At 43.0% G+C, this 26881-nt stretch overlaps 1 protein-coding gene across 5 annotated transcripts in view; it reads left to right on the top strand.

Annotated features, from left to right (window-relative positions):
- The window catches only part of LOC124055322 (potassium voltage-gated channel subfamily H member 7-like), a 78042-nt gene extending 51212 nt beyond the window's left edge, over nucleotides 1–26830 (top strand). For 3 of the 5 annotated variants that reach the window (XM_046382031.1, XM_046382032.1, XM_046382033.1), the window contains 5 exons: nucleotides 12250–12405; nucleotides 17382–17861; nucleotides 20200–20414; nucleotides 25070–25495; nucleotides 26357–26830. In XM_046382031.1, coding sequence (XP_046237987.1) covers nucleotides 12250–12405; nucleotides 17382–17861; nucleotides 20200–20414; nucleotides 25070–25495; nucleotides 26357–26527 — 1448 coding nt within the window. In that variant the 3' untranslated portion in view covers nucleotides 26528–26830. The remainder of the gene's footprint in view (nucleotides 1–12249; nucleotides 12406–17381; nucleotides 17862–20199; nucleotides 20415–25069; nucleotides 25496–26356) is intronic. The other 2 variants (XM_046382034.1, XM_046382035.1) reach the window with 1 other exon arrangement.
- Nucleotides 26831–26881: the final 51 nt, after the last annotated feature.

Here is a 26881-nt window from a genome sequence, read left to right as displayed (position 1 = left end):
TTCATTTTTAAACTTGTAGTCCTCGGATGAAAGCAGCCAATGGTTCAACCTATTTTAAGCTGTCTTTGTGATGGAGGTTTTTCTTGCAGTGTAGATGCTGCTGATGCAACTGCACCAGGTTGAGTGAACAGCTCTTAAGAATAAAGTGACTAGTGAATGAGGGTCTTCAGCCCTTAATACAAGCCCTGCATGATGAATGATGTTGATGCTGTTTGTGCCCCGAGTTTGATGGTGTGACTCTGAAATGGAAAACCGTCCTCTGTTAAAGTAACACTCGTACTTGTGCTGCTGTGCAAACGAGATAAGCTCTCATTCTGTTTTTGCCTGCAGTCTTTCTCACAATCTCAGATTCTGCTGTGTTTTGAGAGCATACAGTGGACAGCTTGTGCAGTCTGTGAAAGACATATGCGTGAAGCGGGGTAGAATGAAATAAAGGAGAAGAGCAGATGCGGTAGGGGAGAGATGGCTGGGAAACACCAAGACAAAATTAGATGCATAAATGAGACGGATGGAGTGTGGGGGATGTAGGAAGAAGCATTCATCCTAAACTAAGTTTGATGTTTTTTGCGACTGTGAGGGATGAAGTGAGTGAGCAGGCAAGGGAGTGTAAATGAAGCTGTCAGACAGGGAGATAGATCAGGTGAAGCTGAAAATCAGATGGCTTCTTCCATCGTGGAAACGCCCTCCTGAATCTGATCGAGCAGCTCAAGACTTGCTTCAGTTATGGATGGCCCTAGTTCTGCCTATCTGCCAACAGAGAGGGGGTTTACTCCTCCACCAAAGTGCAGAAGTATAAAATGATTCTCAGTTCAGTGCTGTACAAGTTGGAGTTCCCAACACAGGAAGGCGTGGCAAATGGCGTGTGACTTGGAATACGTCTGTCCAGCTCGCTCTCATCAGTCCTCATGAGCCTGAGAGAAGGCAGTGTAATGAGCGAGCCCCCCCACTCTCAATCTAAAGTGACATGGACCCATTCGTTGTAGCAAAGGCTTCGATTTCCTGTGCGTTCATGCCTCACAGTGGATCTCATTTATAACGAGTCTCTTCGATGGCTTCTCCAAAGAAAAAGAGGCTCCAGCATTACAGATTGGTCATTTACAAGAAAAGCAGATTGGTAGTTACTCTTCTTGAAAATAGATTAAGTTGAGGGATGTAAAGTGTTCTAACATACCTTGCTGTCACCATATATGCATTTTTGCACTGTTTAGATGAATTTCCTCCTGTCTGTCACACCCTCATGTTCCCATCCCTTTAAATAAAAACAGCCTGTATAAACAGCACAGCATATTGTTGTCCTGGCAACCGATGAAAGAGCCGTGATATTTCATTGCAACTCATCCTGGCATGCCTGCCTATTGGGCTCAAAGCTGCAGAACGCAACTGACTACTGGGACCCAGAAACACAATCATGGAAATACCGTCAGAAGCAGAGCCAAGTACAGCTAATGCAGAGGAATCTGACTTCACATTTTCAGGGACACACCCAGTGTGAGAACAGCAGGAGCTCATGCAGGGTAATGCAGAATGATGGGTAATCACGTCTTTGAGCATCACCAAAAAAAGACCTGCAAATAATAGAATGTATCAGACTTTGTTTTGTTTTTTGTTTTTTTTTACAGATTTAAAAGAAACGCACAGACATTACTCAGAAAACAGACGAGTAATTTGCTGTTTTTGACCTATTTGTATTGTAATTCGCGGTCCTCTGGATCAATAATCCATTCCTTCACATCCCATCCCCTTTCCATTGTTTTCCTCTTGGGTCATTCTTTACAGTGACAGACCTTGACATAATTTTCTCCATCCCGTCAAGTTAAGCGAACTGCAAGGCTGCATGAACAGGTCATTATCAAGATTTTCATGTCTTCGGAGTCAAATTCATCTCATTCACTCCCACAAAACCTACTTAAGACCTGCAGAAATCAGACACTTGTGATGCATTGAAGTGAATATCCTCTAAATTTAACATCTTGAGATTTGATGCTGACATTTTAGATTGAAAGTGGAGCTTTTATGTTGATGTGTAATGACTTTAAATTCTACCCTTTCCACTCTGTTTTCTACAGAACTGCATGCAGGCTTTTAGTTCACAATCACTAGTTGTACATCATATTAGCTCTTAACACATAGCAGTCATCTCTCTATCTGATATACGTTATTTTTTGATTACCAGTATCAGCCACATATACCAGTTTAACATCAGCTTGTACTTAGGAAATCTATTTCACAGCCACGGTTTGCAGGCATAGTGTCAGTGAATAAATATAGGTCATTCTGATGTTGCATCTATGGATTAAGCCCACACACGCTGCCATTATGTGATGGTATTACCACAAACAGACTGTAAACAGTCTGACAGCCCCCTCCCCCAGCCTACACCAGCTCAAACGCCTCGCTTTGCAGCTCCCCCTCCCCCCTTGTCTCTCCCCATTCTTGCCTTATTGAGGTGCTAACACCCCCCCCCAAACTCCACAGCTGTATGCCAGACAGCTCTGTGCACAGCAGAGGTATTAGGTATTTCATCCGGCACGGATCTGAATGTGAGTGAGGAAGATTATTTTACCAGTTTATAATAATAATTATTTTTTAATGTCAAGAAATCCCAGTGTGTGTCACGCGAATGTACTGGTAAACACTAACATGTTTATTGGTAAACATGTTGACTCACCCCCACCCTCCCCCAGTAGTCAGCCACTCATATTTGTCAGTATGTGATTTCAGATTGTGATCCCTGCTTTACACTCATTCACAGATTGGATATGAGCACATCTGTGAATGAGCAGCCACATGTGAATGAATTTTTTTTTTCCTTGCTGTCAGGCTCTTCCATTCATCAGATGGCCTGATTGTTTTCATTCGTGTGGGCGTTGTTTGACATTTGGTCAAGTTATAGATGTTTTTTGTGATATGAAAGGTAAAACTAAATATATTCATCTGCATTTTCTTTCCAAGATGTGTTGCCAGGAGAAAATTTTAATCCTCCTCCGAGGCGTCTTTGTGTTCAGGCCCTGCCACAGTGTTTGACCCTCTCAATCAGATAACTCCATTATTTCTTCCAGCTGCGTTAAGTGAAAGCTTTTGTGCTTGGATCAGCCTACAGTTACTGGCCTGTTTGATGACAGCGAGTCGTACTCTCAACAAAACCTGACATATGCGGATGACCAAGACCACAGTGGTCCAACTCTGACATTTCTGTAAAGCTTCAGATTTGTCCTTGTAAGTTCCAATGCTCTTCATGCTTTCTGTCCAGCTGAGACACACCAGGACTCGTATTGTTTTGGTGTTTTTCTTCTGCTGTGGGCCAGCCGGATGTGCGGGTTGCTGATTCCTTGACAATTTGACAAAACTAATTTAGTTGCAGTGCTGCGATGAGCCAAGGGCGACAGAAACTGGGGCCTGTCCAGCTTTTGCAATGTTCTTTAATCGAATCTATTTCAGCTTCTGCAGGAGCACTATATCCAGTGTGTCCCAGTGATGCTGTAATCGCTGTTGCTTGTATGTATGTTAGCATATATTCAGACAGTTCATTTGAAGAGCATTAGATGATTTCGATTTTTTTTTCTAGTCTACAGTGTATTTGATAGAAAAAAAGATGCATGTTATTGGCAGCATCTTGGCAGTATTCACAGCTTCATTGTCAAGCCAAAAGTCCAGCACAATCCACACTATTTAAATAATTTGACGATGTGAAACATTTTAATTCTAACATAAAGCAAACTCTGAAAACAATCCAGCTTTATTTCTATTCAGTTCCTTCCCTTCACATTTCAAACTCATTCTCAGACTTTTGCCTGATGCCATAGAATAGCCTAAATAAAAAACTAAAGCTAACTAATAAAATAAAAATCTGAGACATGCATAGCATATAGAAATTAACATGTAGACATCTGTTTTCTAAAGAGACCAGATAGTAATATTGCTACCAAAGTCAGCTTTTATTTGCAAACATGATCAGGTCACATTGCTTTGTGGTTTCTTCTTTGTGGCTCCATCTGTCAAGTTTTTTTCCACACATTCAGTGATAAACAGTATATTTCTGGCACCGTTGCAGCTTCCTCTTTGACAGAGACCACGGAGCTCTCTATCACCCACCGTGATCTCCAAGATAACCTTTTGCAGTGAGACCGCATAGTGACCAAAGCTTCAGACAGATTATTCCTGTTAATGCTGCTAGGCAATGCTTTGTTGTATTCCATGAATTGTTTAGGGCTTGGATTTAGATAATCTCTTCATTCAGCGTCACAAGTCTGACATCGCAAGCCAACAAAAAGTACAACTATGTTTTACATTGCACACATAATGGTACTGCAGTGATGATTATTATAATACTGGCATTAGCAGTTCCAACATGCTGAGAGAGAAAGCATCTTTTTCCTCTTACAAGCTATTAAAATAATACCACAAAGGCAGCTGTCATAACAGGGCATTAGTGAAGACAATCACATTTTGATTGCCAAAACGTAGAAATGATAGAAAGAAATGATGGTGTTGGACTGTGTTGAATTGAGCGATTTGAAGAGCGTGAGGCATGAATATGAACAAGATCTCCATAATCAAGGACAAACATTAAAAATGGCTAAATTATTCCTCTCTCCTCTCTTTCTAAAGCACATACTTTACTTTGAATTTGGACACCGTTGGTTTTTGGCTGCAGTGGCCTTGAGGTTTGTGTGACTCAAATACGCGATTTTCTATTTAAAACACAGTATCTCTAAATAACAGACTCTCCTGTCAGTATCATCCAGTCCCGTCCAAAGTCATTATCTGCTGACATTATTGCATATATTAATACCTGGTTTTCTCTCACCGTGTGCTCTCCCCACATCGATTTTGTCTATCTGCTTTTCTAGTGCAGGCAATGGCTCCCCACGCTCAAACGGCTGCAGTGGATCACTGTATCACACCCACAGGTCCTATCAGTTCACTCAGGGCAATTTCACAATGAGAGCAGAGATGCAGTGATATGGATTTTTGACCCCTGACTGATTTTCTCAGTTCTCGTATGCGGTAGCGATTGTATTACATTTTCTTAGGTTTTACATTGGCAGCTGTGTCCTTACTTGAGACAGAGAGGCTATCAAAAGAGTCATTGCATTCTTTGTGTCTGACTTGGTTCTTGTTTTAAATGATTGAGGCACTAGAGAGGCATTAAGGAGGTAACATATTGAGCCCTGAAGTTGCTGAAGTGGAAATTGCCCAGGAACGGAGGAGAGCTTTGGAAGGAGTGTATAAATTAAAATGATTAAGTTATTTGCAGTAAAAGTGTTTTTCTTTTCAACGCCCGTAACGTAACGCCGGGATGTTTAATTTATCTGTAGTGAGGAAGCAGGTGCTGTGTTGACTTTCTGTATGGGGACTTGGTTGTGTAGCTTGAGGACATTTTCACTGATATGTCCGACAACGGACAAATGTCTGCGTTACAGTGATTTGACATGTGACCTTTGGGGTTACAGGACCCTGGAAGCACCAGGGCAGCGTGCCTCCACTGATGTCTTTGTATCCCTGGGGATAAAGTTGTGCTCTCCCTCCTGGATTACAGAGTTAAACAGCTTTTAGTACACCTGAAAATCCCCAGAGGAGAAGGGGAAGGGATCAGATTTCCCTAGAATGGAAGGCAAATAAATAAGCTTTCAACCCCCTGAAAGAAGGTCAGTTCTCACATTTAACTTTTTTGTATCGTCTCCACTCTAATAATCTTGCACCAGCTGTGTCATCTTAAGGGAATTACTGTATATTCACTACCCCTGCGACTTGTTAGACGAGCCTGTCGCCTTGTGCTTCTTGTGCGGCGCTCATTTTGCTCACCTCCTGATGGTAAGTCAAAAGGGGAGACGATAGCAGTGCCGCAGTGATTGACTTAGGCATGCGGACGCAGGGTCAGAGAGCGACCTGGATTAGCTGATTTGATGACAATTAGCCGTGCCAAGATGAAGACGCTGCCTGCTGAGCTTTTGACAGAGAGTGAGAGTGAGAGGCAGAGAAACAACCAGGGAGATGTCACCCCTCAAGCAGTGTAGCACCAACCTACAGCTCCCTGCTGCTGGAGGCTCAGCTCACATCAGTGTCACTCTCTCTCTCTCACACACACACACACACATACGCACACCGTGTCTATAAGACCTGGGCAAAAAAGCACCGGCTGCAATTTAAAGTGATTTCAGCTGCGATGCTCTTGGCAGCGGTTTCTCCAAATGAGGGCTATCAAGATTCCCATATGCCACCATCCTGCAATCACTGACAGACACAACCAGTCAGCAGATGTTAAAGTGGTTTGTGTGTTTGTCTTTGTGTGTGTGTGTGTGTTTGAGAGATATAAAGAGAGACAGGAGTGAAAGTGCTGGACCAAATGAATTTTAATCGGTCTTACTGATTAATATGTGCGCGCTGCTCTTGAGCCACCCTGCCACTGTGAACAAGCGTACATTGAGCTGCATTGTCTTAATTATTGATAGTGGAAATAGAATCTAATGAAATTTCCAGCATCTTGAAACTAGAACTGCTCTCACTGCACTATGAACCTGTGAGCACACACACTCACACACACAAAATCCTGTTTGCTCAGTCATTTAATTTGCCTCGGAGTGTGCAGAATATAGTTGATAGGAAAAAAAAGGAAGGAAATAAAATGAAATGAAATAATGGAGCAGAGGTTTAAAGAGATAGCTAGATACTTCCTCTAATTCACAGCTGTAGCTAGGAGTGACTTTGGCTTTACGTACCAAAGCTGTGTGATGGTTTGGTCAATAAAACATCAGAAACGGCGAAACGGCAGATTTTCTACATTTCAACTTTTTTCTCTGAGACAAATACCGTAATACTATAAAAATATATCATATCATATTATTCATAGTATTTTATATACATTAAAACATGTCTTTAAGTGTGGAATCTGAATATTTTGTCTGCCACTGCTGGCTGCTAACTGAGCAAACCATCAAGCATCACATTAAATAATTTCTATTGCAATTAAAAATTGAATTAAAGCAAGAGATAAAGAGTCACAAGTGTGTTCCCTTGTTTCCAGATAATCAGCAAAAACACACAAAAACACCACTCATTTCAGGAATAAACCTGAGTCAAGAGTTTGGAGGGAAATTATTGAGGTTTTCCAGACCATTAAACATAGTTAATAGTTTCATAAATAGTTTATACAGGCATATAAAGGTGTGCAGGGTCTTTGTTTATTTGTTGAAAATGAGAAAAGTGTGTAGAAAACAGATGGTGTGATTTTGACTGTTACCTCCACTGCATAAAAAAAATAGACAAAAGCTGAAACAAATGCCTCACTGCTTAATTATTAATGCAGTAGAATGAAATGAAAGTGAGAGGAATAAGCGAGGGGAGTGCATCACCTTCACCACAGAGGAGTAGCGGGCCATCAAGCTTAAAATGAGGCTGAACTGACATAACCTTGATAGTGTAATTAATATAACTTAAGGAAACGAATGGGGAGGTGGCAAGAGAAATGGGGTGGGGGGGGGGGGGGGGGGGGGGGTGAACTGAGGTGAACAGGAGGATGTGTGTATGGGGGTATTGGATAGCTCGGTGTAATGAAGGCACAGCTCTGTGGGAACAGTTGGTCAGTGGTGGATCAGTCCAATATCCTCATCTGAACTTTGTTCTGGTGTCCAACAGTGGTGCTGCTTTCAGTCCAAATCCTCAAGGTCAGATCAGCCGAAGCAGATCTTACACTTAAAAAGTCACCTTCCCTGTGTTTGTTCTGCAGAATATCATCGTTTTGGATGAGTAGCCACATTTATCCATCTGTCTGCACGTATAATTGTGTTTATTCCGTGACTAATGTCTTTGGTTGGGTCAGTCATCCAAGTAGTTTATTGGAGAGACATCCAGTCCAAAGCAAACTGGCGTGGAGGTGACTTTGTGCGTGCGGAACTTCCTCTTTGTAATCTTCTGGTTTATCTGAGCAAAATCTGAATTCTCACCTGCATTGTTTAGATGATGCTTAACAGTGCAGATTTGGTCTGAAAACATTACAGAGCTCCTCAGCGTACTGTGATCTGGCATATTCTGTATATGCACTTGGTGTCACGCTGTGCTGTCATCCTGCCGAGCCATCTGTGTAGCAACAGATTACCAGGTAGTCCTATTAATCCAGGTGGGCTTCGCTGCGTCAGGGAGGAAATGAAGCCGAGTGGAAAATGTTTCAATCGATAAGACCCACGTTTCCACTCGGGCTGAAGGCTTATGGCTTGACTTTGACACGCCAGGCCAGTGTAACAATGTGCTAACGCAGCAGGCTTGTCAGGCTGTTACATACTGTATATACGATTCTCAGCGGTTTGGCTCAAGGATTTTGTGTGTCTGTTTATGTGTATGATTGGCAGCTCTGTGTTTATTAACTCACTTTCACCTTGCAAAAGTTTGAGATTGTTTGCCTCCTTCACAAACTGCAAGTCAGCACTTTGCCCATCCGTCCTCCTTGGAGGATTAGAGACCCGAAAAGAAAAGATTTTGTTTCTATTTCTGCCCATCCATCCATGACTCTAAGTTTGATGGAGATCGACAAGGTAGTGCTGAGTCATGCTTATTTTCCTCAGCGACTTTCCAAAGAAGTTGCAATGGCACCTAATGTTTTATATTATGATGCTTAACCGTACTTTGTTCTGCAGCTCCCCATGAATATTCAGATACTCTTGATGAAAGCTGTTTTAGTGCCTTTCATAGGTGTGTTCTCTCATTGCCCTGTGTAAACCAGCTCCATTGCCTGCTTATTAGATTTAGTTGGACAGAGAACATTCTGCTAATTAATGCTGCCGGCAGGCTGTGTGTGTGTGTGAACGACTGTGTTTGTGTGCGAGTCTGTGTGCTCGTCTTGAGATCTGTGAACCTCGTTAGTGTTTGTGTGCGTGCGCGCTTGTGCGCACGCCTGTCTGTCCCCACGTCAGCGTGCAACTGAGAAATGTAAATGTTATTTCTGTTTGCGTGAGAGTGTGTGTGCATGTGTGTTTGTCTTTGACTGTCCGCCGAGGCAGGATGTGCAGGCAGACAGGCAGAAATTTGCATCAGCAGTAGCGCTGGGGATCTGTTTGATCTGTCCACTTATAACACGTCAGGTGGCCTTCCCGCTGAGAACATGGGCAGCTATCTCATTTCTCAGGGAGGGAGACATGCACAAATAGGGGGAGAGAGAGAGAGCAGGCACTCTGAGGCTAAAGGCAGAAGCAGGGATAGCGAGAGAAACAGCAACAGAAAAATAAAACAAATGTGGACTTTGGATAGAATAGAGCAGTGAAGGATGAAGACAGACAAGGACAGAGAGAGAGAAAAAAGTGATGGAGGCAGATAGTGAGTGAGAAGAAATAAGTGAAAATGGGAAATGGAGGGGAAAGACGGGGAAATGGAAAATTAATTGTATTAAGAGATTTATTTTACTCCAGAATGGCTTTGTTCTGCTCGTTCTGCTGTGCCTCATCACACTCTTATTTATGTCTTTGACAGTAATGGAAAAAATGAAATGAAAAGTGCTCTGGCTCTTACAGCTAACGTCACAGCTATACATTGTCATCTGGATGCATATTTAAGGCAGACATGTAGACAGACATGCAAAGTGGAGTAATGCAGAGAACACACACACACTCTAATAAGTCAGAAAATATAATGAATGCATCCACACACGCTACACATGTATGTATTCTGCACCCTCTCTGTCCCCGTCTCCTTCAGACACACACAAACACATATTACCATCAAGCCTCCTCTCGTTCCTTACATTGCCTAAACAAATCCATTATGCGTTCTAGAATATAATACTTAGCTCCAATGAATTATAAATGCCCATGGTTTCCAAGCGGCTTATTTTTAGAGTGCACACACACACGCACGTAAACACACACAGATTGCTTTACAAAGCTGGGGTTACGTCCCCTCATGAGGCGTGTGGAGGTTACACTAAATACTGTTTAGTCTGTGTGTGTGTGTGTGTGTATTTGGGCCTATGTTTTTGTGAAGTGTCTCTCCTATGGAGGAATTTGTTTTGCGTCTGTGGTTGGCTTGTGAATGTGCACATCTGTTAAGTGCAGCCATAGGGGAGACATTTAGTCATCATGAATTTAGCCTCTTTAGCTAGCTTTTTGTATGCATGTATGTGTGCATGTGCGGGTATGCTAGCATTGCTGTGGGGGATATGAGCTCATAATGCTGCTGTTTCTTAACGAGTATCCTTCTCTTTTTAACTTTGTTTCACCTTGTATTGACTATTAAAACTATAGTTGAGGCTGTGCCCTTGTGAAAGGGGTATTCCTCTTCCCGTGTCCTGGCAGGCTGTGATTTCTGCATAAACTCAAGAAAGATGATCTCATTTCATTTAAGAAGCCATGAAATCACTTTATGCTGCAGATAAATTAAACCAATATCAGATGTGGCACAAGAAGTTTAGCTTCAGTCTGCAGAAGCACGTCGATTTGTTTTAATTTGAATTTGCAAACAAAATGAATCAAAAAAAACAGGACACTCATTGCTGTTGCTGCTCCATGTGTTTAAGGGGATTGAACAGTCATCTCGCTTATACTAAAGCTTCAACAGTGACATAATTTTATTACTTGCAATAATAACTATTTTGTAGTGAAATACAAGAATTCACTCATTTTTTTTAATACTGAACTATGCAGTATCATCTGAATTGTCTCCCTGAAAGTTGAGAACCTTCTCAACACTTCCACTGATAGCTCGAGGCCCCCTGTCTTTGCTGTGTACAGTTTGTCCCTTTAGCTGCAGTACATCCAGACTGTTCCTGGAATCCATGAAAGCAAAGAGATACCTCGACTTTGACTCAGGGTCTGTTTTGCATATTGTCACTGTAGGCAGGGGAGGCGTGATACTGCTTGCCCCCCCCCCCCACTCTCTCTGACTGAAATTAATGGCTCCATCCACTCACTGTGACACTGATGTACTATTAGGGGCAGGTTAGTGCTTAGCCAGGCGGAATCAGGGCTCCCCAAAACATAAATCAAACCCCAGCTTAGTGAAGCAGTTGGTTTGTAATGTTACTGCACAATAGGGTTTTGGAGCTTGATGATACAATGAAAGAAAATGACTGAAGATGGGTATACGGCAATTATTTTGTTCGTTCTTCTATTTCGTTTGCGTAGGTCTGTGTGTGGCAGTATGTGTGTGCACTCATTTGTGAGGAGAGTCAGAGTTGCTTGTGCAGCAGTGTGTCTCTGTTCCCCAAGAAAAGAAGTGCTGTAGGCTGGGTGCCTGCTGGGCGAGCTATAAATAGCCTCATGGTGACAGCAGGACTTAGAGCTTAATGTGAGGGAGAGCATCTTCCAGAGATGTCCATGTTCATTATTTAAAAGTTAATATACATTTCATTTTCTACACATCCCGTCTGGCCAGTAGCAAGCAGAGATAGCAGCCTGGAGTTAATAGTTAAGCCAGCGTCGGGCAGATCTAAAGCATCTTAACAATTACTTTTATTCCTTTCTTGAAAATAATAATTTCTGTTAACCTCTTGTTTGCTGTTGGATAAATTAGGAACATTTACATGTGATGCATTAGCAACTGAGCAGGGTGCATTAAATTTGCCTCCCACTGTGGAGCCATCAGCGATAATCAGGATGTGAGAACTGAGAGCAATTTTTTCTCTCCCAGAACCAAATTGTGAGGAACACTTCTGGTTGCTTCATATGGAGGAAATGCACAAATAAAGGCATTCGTGCTACGTGGTGACAACATAGGACATGTCTTGTCATCTCGGGAGACACAGCATGAAAGTGATTAGCTGAGGTTTTAATGTTGCCTTGAGATGAATGGATGTTTGCACTGTATTTGACTGTACTGCACTGTGCAGAACCCAGGGTCAGGACAGACTCGGGGCATGTCTGGATATATGAAATCATTCAACTCCAGAGGCTTTCCTCTCAGTGGGCCTCTTGACCTTTTCCCCCTCATTTCTCTGCCAGGCGTTTCCACACACGCAGCTCTATCAGGAATAAGATGTTTGAATGTCAAAGAGTGTTAATGGAAGGCTGCAGGGTCAAACTGTACTATATCTGAAAAGCTGTGGTGCTATTTGGGGTCTTACGTCGGGTTTTACCACTTTGTTTTGCCTAGAAAATAATTAAGTTATGAATTTTATATCAGCTCAGCTTGTCTTTCAGATTGATGGTGCTCGTAATTCCAGACCTCCGTGACTGATTGCAGTGGGTCTTGTACCAAGTCCATCAAACACAAAACATAAAAGTTTATTACCCGTTCCTAACTTTGATTTAATTTCCTGTTGGTTAGGCTCCGACTTCCTGTGCGCCACGCATATCATCCCCGTGAAGAACGAGGAGGGCGTGGTGATGATGTTCATCCTTAACTTCGATTACATCCTGGACGAAGGCAGCAGTGACTCACTGGAGAGACTCAACCACACCTCACCATCCAAAGCTGACCAATGTGAGTAAAGACAGCAGAGGGCTGGAGGGGGGGAGGTTGGTGCAAGATAACACGGGAATGTACATTACAAGTTTCATCATATGATATTGTTTTCCTTGTTTTGAGGACAATACAGTATTTGCCCATATCTCAAATTCTGCCACAGCAGGACTTGGATTTAATTCAGTGTGCTGTTATCAATATGAGACTCAGTAATAACTATGAACGTTCATAAACAGAACGATTGTTTTTTAGGCTTGTCACTGTTATTAGCTCACATCTGTAACATTTCTGGCATTATCTAGCAGACTTTCCCACTACTCATAGATTAAAAATTATGCTTTTATTTGTTCCTCAGCCTTGGTTTAAGTCTGCGTCTCTCAGCAGAACAGCACAATTTATTTTCAGCCTGCATGCGTGTTTTCTCAGTCTAATATTGTGCAAACAGAGCACCTTGTATTGCCGTAGTGAGAGCAACAAGGTAGTGGACTTTGGAGCGAGATGAAGCCGGGTTCGCCATGTTTTTTGAGCGCTTTGTCTCCTGACTGATTTATTCCCGAGAGGGGACTGAATATACTCAACATTGTCTTCTTGGCTCTTGGCCATCACCTGCCTGGCCCTAGCACTGTTTGTTTGGGAAGAGATGCCTTAGGAATTTCTAAATGAAGGCATGTCTTCAAAAAGGTGTTGTAGATGAATGTTTTCACTTTGCATCAGTCATATTGGATCGTTGATCAGTGAACTGATATATCGATCCAAATGCATGTATAGTGATTTATTTAAGCATGACATACGGTAGGAGACTTTATTCCCTAATCCTGGCTGTGATGAAAATGTAGTCCGAAAGGATGAAGTTGGAAGAGCAAGGAGGAAGAAAAGGAGCGATAGTAATGTAACAGCCAGTCATGACCTTTTTACTTGTAACCTTGTATCACATTCACGTCACTTTGGGCCTTTAACCAATCCACACTGTGTGTTAAGTACTTGAAATGACACTGTTATTAATGTAGCACGCCATGACAGATGCTATGATACAAAACATTTGTCTGGTATCTTCAGACCTAACTTGTTTTGATCTCCCACTTGTGTATTCACTTCTTCTCACAGCAGTGCAGCACAGGAAATCCCTGCTAGACAGCTCCTTTGGCATGTTGACACCAGCGTTTAGCAGACACTGATGTGTTAGCCTGCCATCATCTCAGAGGTCTGGCCCAATTATAGCTCATAGCCTGCCAGGATGGCCTGATGAACTACTGGAGCAGTGCTGGAGTACACTCCGCTTCCCAGAGCTGTCGGTGTAATACTGTATAATGCCATTCCCCTGCGGTGCACTCAAACATGCTCTTGATGCTCCCCCTCTCTTCTTTGCCTCTCTTTCTCCGCTTACTGTCTGTGACATATAAAGCAGCAGCATGGAGGACCAGAGGTCACCTCTAGATGACTGTAATTGGATGAGGCCCCTAACAAGCCACTTGGGCCTCATAGGGGGTGTGGTGAAAAGAGTGGGGATATGTGTGTGTTGGGTATATAAGCAAGTGTTTGTGTGTGTTTGTGTACCGACGTTTTTGAAACCATGCCTGAACTGTGTGTTCGTGCAGGCATGTAGTGTATGTGTCAGTGATAAGGCCTTCCTCTTTCACTTTTCTGAGGGAGCTAATTGCTCAGCTCGAACACAAGGACAATCCCTGTTGGAGCAGGCCTTTGTGAATTAAAGTCTATTCATGCCTATCTGAATATCCAAGTGGGCGTCCCTACAAGTCTGGTGCTGAGGTCCACATTTGTTTACAAGGTCTCTCTCTCGCTCTCACAGGGATCACCGTGGAGAGTCGGTATTTCTTGTCTTCATTTCATCACAGCTAACTCTGGAGACCTGGAATTGCACTTATACTAGCAGATGGACACAGGTCGCAAATTATGAATAACTCTGCATAATTTAAGAGAACATCACAGATGAACAAGCGGCTGCTAATGTAAATTTCACTCGGTGAAACCCATTCTGAGGAGCAGCTGTAAGTGTAGGAGGAGCTGCATGTGTATATGGTGCGAGGCGATGATCCATGTGTTGCATTATGTAGACTTCTTGTGGGGAATGAGCAGCCATGCATTTGGTGCTGCTAATCATTCTGCCTTTGCAGCTGAGCGACAATCCATCCTTTCTGCAGTCATCTTGGATTCCCCCATTTTGCTGTGAGGTGGCTGAGAAGGACTATGCTCACGCAAAAGAGACAAGTGGGATTTAATGTATTGGCCACACCTCCAGACTCGTGATTTAAAGGCTGTTTTCAGAGAAACAGTAACCTATGCATTAAAATTCATATGTTAGTATTTTTGCATCAATGATGTACCATGGCTAAAATGTCTGCATGTTTGGTGATGGTCAGAAATGGAGCCCATCTAACCAAAACCAAGTGAACACGAGGAAGGCCTGATACGAGGCAATGTGGGTATGGGTATAATGCTGTCTCCATTTTGAGCCACATCTACTTTCTGATTAGGAAAATGGCCCAAATAAAAATATTTAACTATTTTTAACTCTGGCTTACTGCAGTCATATTTTAAATTTATTTCTCATAAACAAGTGTGGGGTTGAGTGGGGACAGAGCAGAGTTGTCCATGTTATTCTCTAGAGGTGGTGAGTAATTGGAGGACTGGGAGCCCAGGTAAACACTCCTTAAGGTAAAAGAACACTGCATGCAAATCAGCCCCTCACCCAATATAACATCAGCACAACCACAAGAGCGGCAGGCACAAACAAAAGGACACAAAGCTGTTTTTGTCCCGCTTTTACCGAAGGTTTATTGTTCTCTTTCTACTTCTCTCCTGAATTGTGCTCACATTACAGAAAGACATTTCACTGCCCAACATGGGCATCTGAGGGCCCAATTAATATTCAATGCAAATATTACTATCTGGTATCATAGCAACAGGGGCCACTGTACGTCCACTGGTGGTGTAAAGCGGCTGCTGAGTTTTTGCAGGCAAAGAGCGAGAGGATTTGAGAGGGAGTGAGAGTGCACACGCGCGTGCACACACACAACCCATTAACAGCGCTCAAAGGGCAGCATATTCCTGCAAGGTTGAGCCTTTTCAATATCACCAGTAAATATAGCTGCATACGGTGTTCTCGGCACACACCGTGGATGCGTGACTGAATTATGAGCTCATTAAGAGATTTGTGATGTACATGTTTATCCTTGAGGCACAGTAATTAGAAACAGCATTCTGAGCATGTCAGTGCTCATGAGCTACCATTCATTATTTTGTTAAGGTGTCACTTCAACAGTTGAGGCTTGTGTTTAAATCAAACTGTCGGAAATGTTAAGCACTCGAGCTGCACAGCTGAGCAATGTTGTTACATTGCACCAGTGAGATTGTGATGGGGAACGATTTTCCTTTGGTGGAGAAGGGCTCCAGTAAACAGAGTTTTGCTTTTGTGCAGCCTCTTTGGCATATAAATTGCATTTGATGGTTTGGGATCAGCTGCAGACTGACGAATCAGATGGTGTTTTTGATCAGCAGTCTTATCTGCCTTGAAACACGAGGCTCAGTAGAAACAAAAGTTTGCTCGTGATTCTTCTGCAGAAATAAGAGCACAGCTTCATTTTATCACCATTCAGATGAATGAGATGTTCAGTCATACTGCACTGAAGATTTGAGTGCTGCTTCATATCCATCTCTGGACCCACTAATTAAATTCAAATGATCATTTCCAACATCGTCAGTAGCTGGATAGAGACTTCATTTGAACACACCATACTGACCCCATCTGACACACAGCATTGTGACTAAAATAGTTTCTTTCCTTCAGTCTGACCACATTACAAGGAACAATAGAGGAGCTGCATGCTGCTCCATGCTGAGCAGAAAACATTAATTCTATTTTCTCTTTTACCACCTATTGTGTCTCTGAATTCATCCATAGCTGTTTCACTCCTTGCAGATATTGGAGCTGAACGGGGCATGTCAAATACAACGTACTCTGGTTTGCTGAGGCAAATGTGCAAAGGAGACATAGTGATGCGATGTAAGGTGGTTGTTTCATCAGTTCATGTTTACTCGTCCTGGTTTTTTTTTTCTTTTAATGCTTTATTGACTTGAGTTTTCACCACGCCACATGGCAGTGAGACCGAGATTTGACATGCAGGACATATGTTCAGGCGACTGAATGATTCACAACATGCAGGCCATGGTTTGTGGTCCATATGTGGAGCCTTGTGAGTGTGCCTGTCTTTCTCTTGACATGTTTACAGATATACTTAGTTGCAACTACATGTGCCTGTTTGTGAATGATGTGTGTGTTGAGTGTGTATGTAGCCTATCCTACATGCATTCATTTTCAAAGACTTTACACTAACTATATTCTTGTTCTGTACCTTTTCCTGCACAACATACCCTCTGAATCACCTACTGTTATGACAGCAGCAACCTAAATATCACTTCCTCGTCTCCCCCGGAGCTATCCATCACTCATTAAAAATCCTGCACATAATCCAGCACTGACTCTTCAATGCACTGCTGCCATTCAGCAAATGTCCTCCTCCGTGAATAATTGAAGGAAATTGAAGATTGAACTAGGGCCCGAGGCAGAATGGGCATTTGTTTTGATCTTTTAAGATAGCTGCACTGGCAAGGTTTTTCGGTGCTTTTGGCAAACAAAGAATGAGATATCAGCAGGTATGTGGAAGACTGCAAGCAAGTTCTGCTGTAGACACAACACAAAGTCAGTGGGGGTTATGTCGATCCCACAGGCTCATTAAAAAGCACCGTGCATTCTGCTTTTATAGTGTTTTTGGTCCCAACGCACCCAAATAACTCACTGAATGCTCTTCATCATAATTGAGTGACATGGCCATTAGCTGCCTTTGAGTTGTTTGTATGTGTTACTATTTGCACACACTCTCACACTCTACTGTTATTGGTCACGGATAGCTGATGTCAGCTGGAGTAATACGAAATTAAGTATTTTGCGTCTTTGTTTCTCTTTTCTTCTCTGTCAGGGAAAGGGAGATTCTTTCGCTTTCGTTTCCCAGCCTTACCTCTCCTGGGCATCAGCAAACAGTCCCTCCCCCAGGAAGACCCCGATGCTGTCATGGTGGACTCCCCTCGCCACAGCGACGGCTCGGTGGCGACGCATGACTACCAACTTCCCACCACTCGCGAGAGCTGCAGTCCCTCCTACGCCAACGACACCCGCGCCCTCATCGGCCCGAGTCACTGCTCCACGCCCGTGTCCGGGCCTTTGGACCACTCATCCCCCAAGGGCCCCTGGAACCAGACATACCCAGACCAGGCCGTAGACCAGACCCAACACCAGAGCCAAGAGGATACACTAGTTGCAGCTCCATCCATCCCAGGCCTCACTCCAACCGCCTCCAGAGAGAGCGTGTGCAGTATTCGCAGAGCCTCCTCCGTACATGACATGGAAGGCTTTGGGTCCAACTCCAAGATGGTGTTCAGGGACAGACATGCCAGTGAAGGTAAGAATCTTCTGCTCTGCTAAGCCCTTAATGTGTGCAATAAAGCAGCTTTTTTTTTTATTTCAAACAAAAACCACACCAGTTTTTTTATGTCCACTCAGTGGCTGAAGATGAATTACGTGTAATTTTTTTTTTTTTTTTTTTAAATTAATTTCTTGTCATGTCAGTAATAACAGAGTCAGTTTTGGTCAGTATTCAAATGTTGTATTTTACACTAAGGGATCTCTGAAGGAATTTATTACTCGTGACGAATAATTGACTATAATTTGGCTATATTAATTACCAAAGTCCTATTGCTCCCAAAATAGGAGACACAAGATGAGGCGTGCCAGCCTCTTAATCAGCATTATAGCAAGTCACCATCTGTACTGGGTACTATTGATCTTCCCTTGAGTCTAAATCACTCATTAGCCTTTTGGCCCTCATTTGGCCGAGGGTGAAAGTGCCCCAGACTGGCCCGGTTTCCTCCAGGCCAATCAGTCTAGCTCCATCCCCTTATCTCCAGCCCTCATTCAAATAGCTCCCAGTGGCTGACACAATAATATGTCTACTTCACAGTAATGAATTGTTCATGGGTGCGCTAGCGGGGGGTTTAATGCCAGCTGCCATTTGTCATTATTGAAAACCAGAAACTCTTCTCTCACCTCCGCTCCCGTTTTTCTTCCTTCTCCAACGCTGTGTTGCTGCCATCACAGACAATGGCCGCAATATCAAAGGTAACAAACAGCAGCCTGCTGCATCTTGAGCTGTTAAACTTATGCACAGATACAACTTGTATTCTGCACAAAGCCTGCTCGTTGCATGCGTTTCCCACATGACTGAGGTTTATGTTGAATGCAAGCGCCTCGGTGGGTAACTGTCAGTGTGTTACTGGAGCCTCAAAACGCTGGCGCTAAATGACTCAGTCTTGGTACACATGACCTGCTGAACCCTGGCCCGTCGCCTAGGGGGAGGCTGTTTATTTATTAAAAAGAAAAAAAAGGACATTCTGCACGCGCTTGCATGAAGCAACATATTACTTCTCTTCTCCTGCTTTTGTTCATTGAAGAAAATCAATGAAGCTTTACAAGATGATGCCTCCCACTGTCTGTAACCTCTGTTTATTTTGGTGCAACCTCTGGTTCCTCATGTCTTGTCGAATGAAAAGAAACCTGACTGTTTCCATTTGAATGCTGTATGCTCAGCCGTGTCCTTTTCCCATAGTGATATATATAAATAGTCATTTGAGCAGTGCATATGCTGCATGCAACACCCGCACAGCTTATGACTTGCATTACTGCTTAATGTTGTTTAGGATCAAGCGAGGAGTTCCCAAAATAAAAGTATAACTGATCACTGTTATTTTTGTGATTTTTAGCATCACAGTATGTAGAATTTATTTGTCGAGGTTTACACTCAGAGCTGCCAAAGTGCTCTGTTTCCTGATAAGTGCCATAATGTAATGTAAGTAATGTTTGTACCCATTACTACTGACCCTACAGTCCGACCACTCTTCCACATTTCCCCTTTTACCTCCTATTTCTTCTCTCTCCTGGTTTACTAGTATCTCGCTCCTGGATGGCTGGGGGTATGGCTTCGGATTTCCTTTTTAAGTTCCTTTTTTTTAAAGACTGCAATGATGTATCCTTACTGTGGCATGTATCGCAGCTGTGCATGCAATCTCTCATCCTCAACTGTCTGTTTCTCTGTCCTTGACTCTCAATCACTGTACTGTACTGTGTGAAAAGGGGAAGGAGCCTTCCCTCTGCTGGCTCACATGGCTGAATCAGCATATCTCTTTTTCACTTTTTATCACACTCATTGGGTCACATGTCGGTGTGTGTCACAGTGCTGTAACATATTGTTGAATGCTCTCACAAGAAGGCAGCGAGTTAATTTCTGAGAGTCAGTTTTTGACCATGCTGTGAACTTGCAGAGGACATTGTGTGGTGTGAGGGAACATTTTGTTTGTTCACCACACCGGTTTCATCAGATGGCTAGATGGTTTGACTAACCGTGTGAAGTTGCATTCCTTGATTGTGCATTGAATCATTCTTTTCTTTCACCAGCAGTGTTCTTCATTAGTTTTTAATGAGAAACTTTGAAAGGCCTGTTCACCCTAGACGGATCAGTCAGAGGCTGTGGAGTTTGTATTTCAGTATCTGTTGTATTGTGTTGTGGTTGAACTCACTCCAAGAGTAAGGGCCACTCCATGCTCACTACCCATGTCACAACAATCACGAATGAACACTAGACTGTTCTCTGATGTCCACGGTTCAGACCAACAATAGCCCAATCATGGCACAAGATGTGGCAACTTTTCATGATGACATCCTCCCTCTGTCGCCCTCTCTTTCAGGGCCGCTCAGCCAGATCAAATCCAGCCTGCTCGGCTCCACCTCTGACTCCAACCTCAACAAGTACAGCACCATCAACAAGATCCCCCTCATCACGCTCAACTTCTCAGAGGCCAACAATGAGAAGAAGTGCCCCTCCCCTCCGTCCTCTGAGAAAACCATCATCGCCCCGAAGGTCAAAGACCGCACGCACAATGTCACAGACAAGGTCACACAGGTAAGATGCTAACGTTGAAGCATGCGAACCGTCAGCTCTGATCGCCTCTCATAATCGCTGTGGGAAAAATCAGTTAGTAAATCAACATCCCATGTAAACAACAATTAAATCAATCAACAATTAAATGACAATTATTAGAATTTTTGAAGGAGTCACATTTTGTTTTTTGTTTCTGTGACTTTATAATCATTCCAGGGACATTATTATAATAATAATTATTATTATTATTATCATCATCATTATGATATTGCTGTTGTATTCAATCACAACTGCTTGTTAATTGACAGATCATAATGCTGCTGCTGGTGTTGGTGTTCTCTGCCTGTTCGGGCCTGGACTGCATTTAGTTTGAGGTCTAATTGTCCTGAAGTCTGTTCTGTTTGCATCTGGCTGTGCTTGGCTCTCCTTTAGATCTGATTTTTCTTTGTCTTTCTTTTTTCATGGTTTTAAGATTAATTTATACCAGTAGGGCTGGTGTATGTTTACTATGGGACCACTTTGGATCAGATTCAACATTTTGGACCCATGAAAACCATTAGCACCAACGTGCTTGGGTACTGGATTTTTGAGGCCGCTGTTACTTTTTAGCAGGGGATGGCCTAATGAGAACACCTAACCCTAACATCTGAAGTAAAAGCCATTTTTATTTGCTCTTTACTGTATTTCTGCTTGTGACTTTGATCCATAAGGTGACACACTATATGTAGGCTTGTATGTTGGCTGCATTATAGTTGAGCATTTATAGTTTATAAGGTTTATTACAGTTTATAGAGAATATTAGATTTTATACAAAATTGGCAGAAGGAGAGAAAAAGGCAGAATTTCAAATCCATCTGCTGCTTCAGCACCACCGATAGCACTATGGATTTATCTATACATATGGCATTTAGACCACTGATATTTCAGGCCATTGGTCGGGGCCGTAGTTTCTAACATACACAAACCTCATATAGGATCAATGAGAGCTGACAGCCCCTCTGCTCCTGCACTCTGTAGGAGGTGGAGAAGAGGGATGCATTTTGGTTGTTTTGCAGTGGGAATGGCATCCCCTCTCATCCCCACTCAAATTGGCTGTGATCCAATAAATATGTACATATTAATAAAATCTGTAATCTTCGGTCATACATCAACAATAATGTAGCTCTAGTTCAGCCAAGCAGTCTTGATCAAATTGTGTTCCATCCAAGTAAAGCACGACAAATTTGTTTTTCCCGTTTTAAATATTAATCATCCTCGCTCTTGTAAAAGCAATCTTTTGCACAACTCAGAGCTTATTATTATTGTCGGTGTTGTATAAAATCCATCATCCAGCCATCTGTTTGTAAGGTCCTTGTCATGATTGTTATGAGTGCATTGCCTGAGACTAAAAATATAAAAGCAATTAAGAATAGTCGTGGGCATATACAGTTTGCATTTATTAATAATTCATATCAAGTGTTTGTTGACTTCGTGCAGCCTGGAGAGGAGAGACATTGGAATTCAATGGTGATATTCATCATAATATAATTTACTATCATCACAACTCACACTTGCACAGATTGAGCAGCCGGTGAAGTCAGCAGATTGGATCTACTCCTCGCCCCACCTGCCCTCTGTGTGCCTCAGGATGATTAATTGAAACTCAATGGGTCTGATACGTAAAACAACAGCGGTGTCTGTCACTTGGAGCAGATAGTCAGGGATACTCTTACCACCTCCAGACAGCGTCCAGAGCTCAGACCATATTTCTAAAGTTACGGACAGGGTTGGAGGTCATTCTCACCTTCCCCGCTGCGGCTGAGAGGCAGCAGAGAGTCTACAGGGACTATAAGTTAATGTATTCCCAGGGGTAGGCTGGTGTTGCCTCAAACCACCGACAAGGTCTCGGTTTTGCATTTTGCCCATTAAGGGTGTAACAGATAGAAGGCTGGGAAATTGACCCCTGTTTGCAATCAAAGGCAACTTCAGCTGAGGGCCCTCAGCTGGAGCCCAAGGCAGAGACAGAGTAGACCACAGTTCAGTACGCTGACCTCTCTGTCCAGCATTAAAGTCAAAGTTATTAAGCAGCAGAGAGGGCATGCTTGTTAATGTGGCCATTGGTGGTACCTGTACCGTTATGTCTCCAGCCCCTTCCCCTCTTGCTCCTTCAGTGACTGAGCATATGGTGTTCAGCACAGACAGTCATTTCTGTGATTTGCTTACTGCATGCTGCTTAGCATTAAAATTATCATAGTGACAAATAGAATAAATAAGCCAAGAGGGGATTGTACTGAATCCCCATCTTCCTCAGTTTAGGTCTGTCAACAGTCCTCTAGACACCTCACTGCGAGGAACACAAAGCAGCAGCAGATGTCTTGAAACCACCTCAGGACTCCTCTGAGTTTCTCTGAAGCTATGATCAAGGCATCTGAACAGACTTGCTCTCATCTGGCCTTGCCTGCCTTCTCACCTACCATAGACAGATGGAGGATTCACCCGGGAAGCTGGTCAGCACAGAAAGAAAGCAGCTCTCGTGCTGTTTCTCACATTTTGAACGTTTCTGTGCATGTAGCTCGTGTCTTACATGCTCGCAGCTCTTCGCTAAATGTCTCCTTTAAAGCTTCTTGGGGTTACCTGACGCTCAGTGTGGAATCGAGCCATAATTTTTAATGAAGGAAGCCACGTGGTTAGCTACAGGAACATGAAACAACACTCCACTCTTATAAATAATACCCCAGCCCTGACAGTGTAGACCTAAAAGAACCAGAGAACGGTAGAGAGCTAATCTCATTTGCATATTGTTTGAGGCCCAGCCAAACACAGATTGAGCTTTCCGTTATCCCACAAGAGGGAGTTGATTTGCACCGAGTGCACATTGCTACAGTAGGTAGGTTAAATAATTAAGATGAGATCTTTTATTTAGGAACTGTTTGGCTGCAACACGTTAATCCAGAACAGTTATTCTGCCAACCGGCTGACTCCTCCCAGGCTTCCCAGCAGGACGAAGGGTAATGTATCCATGCATGCAGAGTGCTGCTGGTGTAGTGCAGGGTTACCATCCAGTTTCTATCATCAGTGATGAGCATAAAGTGCATGATGGCACAACAGCATCTGTATCCTTGCACAAGTTGAGATAGGATTGGTGAAAACATTTTTAGATATGTGCAAGCTTTTCTGCATCCTTTGTTATAGAAATCAGTTCACGAACATGTAAATCAAAACACGGCTATTTGAAAATCAGTTACATCAATTACACAATGTGTTGTAAGCATGTGGAAGTGGGTACGTTGAATGAAGTGGCAGTCTGGTGAATAATAGAAGACATTCCCTTTGTCTGTCTGCTGGTTTCTGATCGATTTCAAAGGTTATCCCATATCAGAGGGCAAAAGCGCTTGACCCTCCCCATCGCACAGAGAGGGCAGCAGTTTCTAATAACCAATTCAGTTATCAACACCTCAGCCTTTTCTTGGGCTATACATCATCCACCTGTCCCCGGTCCTTTCCTCTCAATCACAGGGGTTATGGAGGTGACCGGGTTAGAGATACGGTGTATGCAAGAAGCGATGGACGCCAAAATAGAGACATTTGAGATTCTTCTCCTTCTTCTGTTTCATTCTCTGACTTGCTCCTGTGCAGTAATTGTCTCTCCGCCCTTGCAGCTCATGTACTTTAACTGCCTCTTGCTGTTTGCATTTCTCCTCAGAGCTACAGCAATCAGTAGTGAAAGCCACGGCCTGAAAATTCCTGGCTATTGAAGTGTCAGACACTTAGATGAATAGATGTATCCTCTGCCCGCACCTATAATTACCTGCAAGTCATTGAGGCTCTTATCCGAAATGGGCCGTGACGTTGCTGTAATATTGATGTTAAAACCTATTCGGGTCTATACGGTAACTGCAATAACAGAGATAATGAAAGTGACACCCAGACTGGCTGGAATGGATTACACCTCCGTCCTCGATGCAAAACACTGTTGGGATTTTATACATGCTGTTGATTTTTGGCTTTCTGCAGATAATTCATGCACTTGTTATTTACTTGATAAAAGTTATGCACAACTTGCACAAATGATCATGATGCTGTCCTGCTCCTGTACGGATTGCTAGAGGTGTTTTAAGTTAAAATTTTACATTTTTAGATTACAAGCTGTTTTTTCATTATTCGTTTAACATATGAATGACTTATTTCAGGGAGTGGGAAATTCATGCCTCAAGTGATGTGCACATGCAAAGTGTTCTGTTAGGAGTCAGGAGATAATGTTGAACTGCGTTAACATTTTACAGTCTGAGAGCTGAACTTCAGCTCCTCCAGCCAGATTATTCACATGTCAACAAACATGACCTTTATTTGGCCTAATCTTCACTCACATGTCATCATGCAATGCAATGCAATAATGTAATTGCATTAATGTAATTCCAATGTAATTGCAATAGTAGCAAAAAAAAGTATTTTTTGAGGCATAAAGTTTTTCCACTTCAAGAATTTGCCACTTTTGATTTTGAAATTGTGAAAAGTATAGAAAAATGATGATGAGTAAACTGTGGGAAATCAGTGGACCTTTTAAAGCAATCGTCTGTAGCCAACACTATTTACTTACATTTGTTTTTCTCAGATGACTCAACAGTTTTGGCTGAAAGCAAAATAAGTGATGAAGTGCTCTCAGAGTAAGTTGACAAGTCCTCCATCTTCCTCCTCAGGTTCTCTCTCTGGGTGCAGACGTGCTGCCTGAGTACAAGCTCCAAACGCCACGCATTGACAAGTGGACCATCCTCCACTACAGCCCCTTCAAAGCAGTGTGGGACTGGCTGATCCTGCTGCTGGTCATCTACACGGCCATTTTCACGCCCTACTCTGCTGCCTTCCTCCTCAATGACATTGAGGAGCAGAGGAGACGGGAGTGCGGCTACTCCTGCTCGCCCCTCAACGTGGTGGATCTGATCGTGGACATTATGTTCATTGTGGACATCCTCATAAACTTCAGGACCACATACGTCAACGCCAACGAAGAGGTGGTCAGCCATCCGGCCAAGATCGCCATCCACTACTTTAAAGGCTGGTTCCTCATAGACATGGTGGCTGCCATCCCATTCGACCTGCTCATCTTTGGCTCAGGATCAGATGAGGTGAGGAAGGGTCATCGGTCCATACTTATCAGATTGGAAGATGAGGATACAATAATTCTGAGTCAGGCTGTTTTAATCAAGCCTACAAATTAGTCAGAAGCTCTTATGTAGGCAGACATAGACAACAAGAAGAAAGTGTCAGAATCACATCTGCAGGTTTTTGCTTTTTGCAGAAAAAAATTGATGTGAAAGAAAACAAAAGACTGCATCTAAATTCCGTTGTTAGTTCATAGTTTAATTCTGAAGTTACTTTTAAAAGTGTAATACACTTAGATTTGATTCTCACATGAAGCTGTGAATGAAATAGTTGCCTGCGTGTTCTTCAGAGCGCTGCACAAACGTGATCCTGGAAATGATTCACAAAAAAACCGGGGGGTGATTTTGGATGGACACACAGGCGGAGGGCTGGCAGGAACGGACGGTCCTGAGGGAGTCACAGAGCGGACAAAGGAGTTTTAATTGATGTGCAGTTTTCTGGAACTGTTGGCATAACAGTGGCACTGCTGCACACAGTTTAGTGAGTGGATCTGTCTTATGTGGATGTGGCATGACAGTGTGCAGTATCACTCCTGTTACAGACAGGAACCTTGTGCCTTCAGACTTAAAAAGAGTTAGAAAGAGTTAAAAAAGGTCTCAGCCTCCCCTAACCCTCATGTATGACACCTCTTGCTTTAAGTTTTATAAACCATGCAGAGAAAAAGCGCGCACAAACTGCTAAAATGTGTTAAAATGCCAGATGTCAGGATGTGTGACGTAACACCACGCAAACACGCACACACACACAAAAGCACACCCCAGAATGATATGTGTGTTGAGGGCGATGTCAGTCCGCTGGTTTGCCGAGTCATTATTTACCATTAGGTGTGTGTTCCTGTGAGAGGGGTCCATGGCTTCAGGCTGGCAGTGAGTGGCAGCTGGAGAAAAAAGAGCAGACAGCTGAGCGCGATGTATGCGCTCATCATACAGCCAGATGACTGGTGCAGCGACAGAATGTGTGTTCCTGTTGCCGCTAGTGTCCAGAGCACACAGTGACAGGATGAGTAGAATGACAAAATGCTGTATTTTTAGCTCCTCCAATCACAATCAGCAGAGCCTCAAAATAACATGTTCATGTACAGTTTTAGCTCGTGTTATTTTAGCTCCTTGTGCACAGACTATTTTTAGACATAATCTTGTGCACCTTTGTTGCCTGGAAACCATCTCTGACAATATGTTAAGATTTTCTGTTTTTGGCTGATTTCATTAGAAACATGACAGGATGAAATGTCCCTTGAGAGGTTCTTCTTTTCCAGTGTAGAATTTCAGCTGTGCAGGCTGGCAAACGAGAAGAAACGGTGTGGTGCTGAATTTGCCTACTGGAGTCATTTGAGCTCCTCCTTCATTTTC

Source organism: Scatophagus argus, chromosome 24 (assembly GCF_020382885.2).
Source record: "Scatophagus argus isolate fScaArg1 chromosome 24, fScaArg1.pri, whole genome shotgun sequence".
Lineage (NCBI taxonomy): Eukaryota > Metazoa > Chordata > Actinopteri > Scatophagidae > Scatophagus > Scatophagus argus.
This window is presented reverse-complemented; position numbering and strand designations above follow the sequence as displayed.